The sequence below is a fragment of the Lepidothrix coronata genome, unplaced genomic scaffold (genome assembly GCF_001604755.1).
Source record: "Lepidothrix coronata isolate B3197 unplaced genomic scaffold, Lepidothrix_coronata-1.0 Scaffold3, whole genome shotgun sequence".
Taxonomy (NCBI): domain Eukaryota; kingdom Metazoa; phylum Chordata; class Aves; order Passeriformes; family Pipridae; genus Lepidothrix; species Lepidothrix coronata.
In genome coordinates, this window is record NW_016690183.1 from 1,652,051 (window position 1) to 1,657,236 (window position 5,186).

The following is a 5,186-nucleotide window of genomic DNA, read 5'->3' on the forward strand; positions in this document are numbered from 1 at the left end:
AAAAAATCCACCGCGCAGGCTCGAAGGGTTAATGACCTTTCCCAAATCTTCGCTCACGAAGACTGGCCATTATTAAATTTTTAGAAATGACTAATGTCTTTTAAATGGGAAACATATTAGTCCTGCAGGTGCCCACGGCAGTAAGCAAGAGTTGCTACAGCTTTACCCTTGAGAAGAAACATAAGGCAGATGAACAAGCAATTTAATAATGCCTATGCAAGAAGAGATCTGGTAAGTGGGATCTACGGACACAGCTGAAAGGATGCTTTCTCCAATGACTAGACTAAAGAGAGTAAACGATTTGTACACTGTTTTTCTTGGCACGTAGGTGTAGTAGAAAATACAAAATCACATGTGGTATGCGCCCTGCATGCAGCTAAGTTTGCAATGACAAATTCCAAAGTTAGCCTGCTGTTTCACTACCAATGATTACTAGAGACTTTGAGAAGGAATAATGCCCAGTACCTTGTAATGTAGCAGTAGTTCAGAAAATAAATCCTATCTGACAATTTGTGTGGTATTTTTAAAGCTGGCAAAGGACTAGTACAGCAGAGCTTTAGAATGAAGTAACTTCAATAATATAATTGTAAGAAAAATAAATTTTCAGTACATGTTCTAAAAGCTTTAGTTAATTGAGCCTTAAAATAATGTTTTGGGGTTTTTTCCTTCCAAAAAGACACAGCTCAAGGGGCATCCTAGTTCACATTAAAACGCACATCACACCCCTCCCCTGCAATATCACTACCTATAGAGATACATAAAAAAAGTATTTTTTATGTGTGGACTGGAAACTAGGCAACATCCAACACAGAATTTTCTCTAACACTGCTAAGGCATATAGGCTTGGCTGTCACACATTTCTCCATGACCAGTGTCCAAACTTCAGTTTGCCATACCACTGAACCTTTAGGCATCAAAAGAACAAAATGTTCCAACATTCCCAATGGTTGCTACGGTTCACTGTTAGTGCTGCTATCTCTGTATGCTGTATAGCTGCACAGCTTACTAAAGGAAATTTATCTTCAGAACAGCTTACAGTTATTATTGTCTGATGGTTCAGCAATGATAAATTACAGCCAATAAGTTTATTTGCAGTTTGCTGATGGAGTTAAACAGCTTCAAATTCTTTTGAGAGCAAGAAAAATCCATATTTCCAAATGCAAAAGTAGTCTTTTAGAAGACTCATCCATTGATGATTCTATCTATGCATTAGATGACAAAGAGGATTGCTGTTTTAAGTTCTTGTATTTCTCTCAAAAATGTGATTCCAGGAAAGAATGTGTCCAAGACTCTGCACCTTTTATGTTCTACCATATAGGCTTCAGACTGGAAAACCCCAGCTTTTTACTTTCAGTGTTAATATCCTGTCTTACACTCCTGCCTGACTGGGCTGCAAGTAACATTTTCATGCAACACAAGGCAAGAATAAAGCACTGAAGTCTCTAAAACCATCAGTCTTGAAGTCTCTTAATTGTTTTAATACATACTTGTACCTACAATATTTTGCAAGTTTTCAGTATTTTACACATGCCAACAATCAACATGCTTTAAAGTTCTTACTCTCTAACTATATCTGCCATTACATTTCCCTGCTGCTTATATCTGTATCAACAAAAACCTATATGGGACAAGGAAAAAAAAAGCATTTTATTATAGACATCGCCTGGCACATCATGTGTATTTACCTTTTTGTTCCCACTCTGTGGTTTGGGGCAATATCAATTGTGTCTGTAGCTGAATCATGCCTAACTGCCAATCCCAGGTCTGCAATGCAGCATGTTCCATTCTTTTTCACCAATATATTTTTTGATTTCAAATCTCTGTGGGCAATTGCTGGTTTGCCTGGAAGGGAAAAAATAGAAATAACATATCTACAAAAAAAAAAAAAAAAAAAAAAAAAAAAAAAAAAAAAAAAAAAATAAAAAAAACCAAATTGCTTTTATTCTAAGCGTGGTGCAAATTTTGTTTGAAGTTACAGAATTCCTTCCAGTTCTGACACTTTACGTGTATCAAGGTAACTCCTGAAATCATTCATTGTGGATTGTCTGGCTGTTCAGGACAGTGCCTCACATTTACCATATTACACCACTCTACTGCTCCTTTCCCTCTTCCTGCAAATATTTACAGCACACACATACTGCTTCCCATAAAAAAGTTTCTAACATTTCTGGAAATAGACCCTTAGTGCTGTCTCAACTTGAAGTTAAGGAGACACTACATGCACCATTAGTTGGTGCCCTTTAATAGGTTTTTTTGTAGGAATGATTGTTACATCACAATGCCATAGAAAGAAAGACAAAGAGCTGTCCAAATTAAGTTCTATTAATAAGAAATTATCACATAGTAGAATGAACTACTGATGTGTCATTTAAAAAAAAAACAAACAGAAAACCAATCAGTATTATCCATGTGACAAGCTGAAAAATTGTAAGATTACCTTGTGTGCCAACAATTTCCATGTGCAGATGAGCAAGGCCACTGGCAGTGGACAAAGCTAATTTTATCATTCCTTCCACTGTTACTGTATACCTGTTCAGGTAATCGAAGAGTGATCCATGCTCGTGATAGTCTGACACCAACCACAGCTGAGTCCATGTACCATTGTCTGCAAAATAACACTGGCATGAATAACACATGTACACACACGAAAGACGAGTAAACCACATATTCCACTTCTATACAATGCTTATGAAGCACAAATTATGTTTTGCAAGTTAACTCAGCAAGTTAGACTCTTAAATCTTTATTTCTATCCCTGTAACATTTAAACACCTCTGTAAGGGCTGACAATATCATGGGAGGCTTTCTGAACATCTTAGTAAGTATTCTTTTATTTAAACTAGAAGACAAACCATAGAAAACTCATGTCACCGTAATTCTGAGGTGAATATTCAGAGTGAATTATTCAGGTTATTAGCCAGGTCCTGCCATTCCCAGCTGTTCTGCTGGAGTGTGGGGAGGCAGGAAACAGTGCTGAATGCACAACATAAACCTAATCCTGTCACTATCAGTCTAGTACAATATTGTCCAGGCTAACCATTAATTAAAAAAAAAAAAAGTGTTTCAAGCTATGCCTCCTAACTCCTTCAGTCTTCCCATAATCTGCCCTCAACCTGAGAGACAATTTCAGAGTTACCAGCAGCTGGTGGATTTTTTTTCCTGGAGTAGGAGCTTACAAGCAGCAATTGGACACATGACTTCAAGAATAAAGTTAAATCCCATCTCTAGTGACCTCTAAATTGCTGGCCAAAATTGAGATTTCCAGGAGGCACAAGAGTAAAGAAAAACACTGAGAAAACCAGTTTGCTGCATGACTTTTTGCTGAACTGTGAAAAACAGGACAGGTCATAATACATGTGTAGATATTCCAGGGCATATAAATGACAGATAAGAACTTAGTTGTTCACATTGTAAAGTACTGGACACAAAATATCTTGAAGTTTAAGCCACACAGAGAAGACTATTAAAGCACTCCAAATCAAGAGAAGGGCAAAAGGATTTTTTACCTAAGATGTAAAAACACACTCGGAAAAGAACAATTCTGCCAACAAATAGGTTTTCCAATTTTGTTTTGTTGGGAAAGCAACTCTCCTGTGGCAGACCTGAGAAGTGCTTTCATAGCTAGCAACTTTTGAAGAAGAATCTTTCATCTCTTTAGAAGACTAACTATCCCATAGAAGATTTCAACTGGACTTCTATCCTGAATTATACAGCCCCCATGTGCTCAGAACAAGTGAGAACACTCAGCAGAAGTCAAAAAGATGTCTCATTATGTATTAGTCCCTAAGAATTACTCAGGAACTAAATACAAAGAACATGAAGTAGAGAAGTAAATTCAGGAGTTAGTTCCTATCATAAACACACTGAAAAATTTTTAGTTTCCAAAGAACACACTTGCCTCATGAAAGTCAGAGGCACAAAATGCCTGATTTACAGATTGGCAGAAACTACCTTCATGAAAGCACTTATGCTTATCTTTAACTGAACACTTCAGCGGGCATGGGAAAATTTGCAAGCATGTCTTTTACTTGGATGTTCCTAGGGAGGCCAGCGACGCTGCCACTAAAAACAATCTGAAAAAAAAAAAGGCCTCCAAATACTTCAGAGTAGGGAAATAAAAGACCAATCTACATTCAAATAATTCCCATAATGGAAAGAGAATTCTGGCTTGCTACATTCACAGAATAGTCTCAACTAAGTTGTTAATTTAAACAGGCAAAAGAAAGCAGTCACATGCTCTAACCTGTAAAGGGCTGTTTGAAAGCTGCTACTGCAGCAGGAAGAGTCTTATAATATGCCCAGACTTGGGCACAGAAGGGATGCCTGAGTTTTGTCTTTTAACAAAGAATAAGGAAATTAAAGATTTTTTTTAAATAGCTTCAATTATTTTCTAGAACTGCTCCTTCTCTTGCTACTTTGCAATATCCAAGCATGAACTCATTTAACTCAGCATAGTATTAAATGTGACTTTTCTCAAAGAGAACTATGGTCTCTGAAAAGTCAATCTAACAGCATTAGCTTCACTAAAAGCAGTCTTATAGACCCATTAGAAACAGGTATGAGTTCACAGCCACATAAGAGATAGTCTCAAATACATATAATCAAAGAGCTCCAAAGAGCTGCAAAAGTCCAAAGTAAACTAACTTAATCACTTCAGAATATTCTCTTCACTCAGTTTTATCCTACTACTTCATCAGTTATGACCCTACACTGCCTTAAATGATTCTCTCCTAGGCATTAACACCATACACACTCATTGCTTGGTCCTGTATTTTATTTCTTCTCCTCTTTCTTATGAATGAGAGACCTCAGCAGGTGTCTAAATTAGACAACAAAAAGTAGAGAAATAAACTAATTTTAATTAATCTACCAGATCTGTTGTGTTTATATAAGCTCTTTAAAAGATGTCAGTTTCTGAATAATTATCACTGCTCTGAATCAAGACTAGGGTGCCTTTGCATAAAGTTCCTCCCTCTTAACTCTACATGGCCACCTAAGAGGAGAATATGCTGCTGATTACAGACTTCTACTTCAGTTTTAACTCATTTATTACCTGCAAGCCTTAATATTCAGTTTTTACCTTCCTTCCAAAGAAGAAAATATAAAGCTGGCCTTACCATCCATTCTTAAAGGAGCCACGATTTTTTCGTATTATATGTTGTATTTGTGGCCCTTCAACCAGAGTT

The 5,186-nt window shown here is 36.8% G+C and overlaps 1 protein-coding gene across 1 annotated transcript in view; it reads right to left on the minus strand.

Annotated features, from left to right (window-relative positions):
• The window catches only part of TGFBR1 (transforming growth factor beta receptor 1), a 27,930-nt gene that overhangs the window by 11,747 nt on the left and 10,997 nt on the right, over nucleotides 1-5,186 (minus strand). The window contains exons 4-5 of the mRNA XM_017822681.1: nucleotides 2,438-2,605; nucleotides 1,686-1,842 (exon numbers count right to left, since the gene is read on the minus strand). Of these exons, the coding sequence (XP_017678170.1) occupies nucleotides 1,686-1,842; nucleotides 2,438-2,605 (325 nt within the window). The remainder of the gene's footprint in view (nucleotides 1-1,685; nucleotides 1,843-2,437; nucleotides 2,606-5,186) is intronic.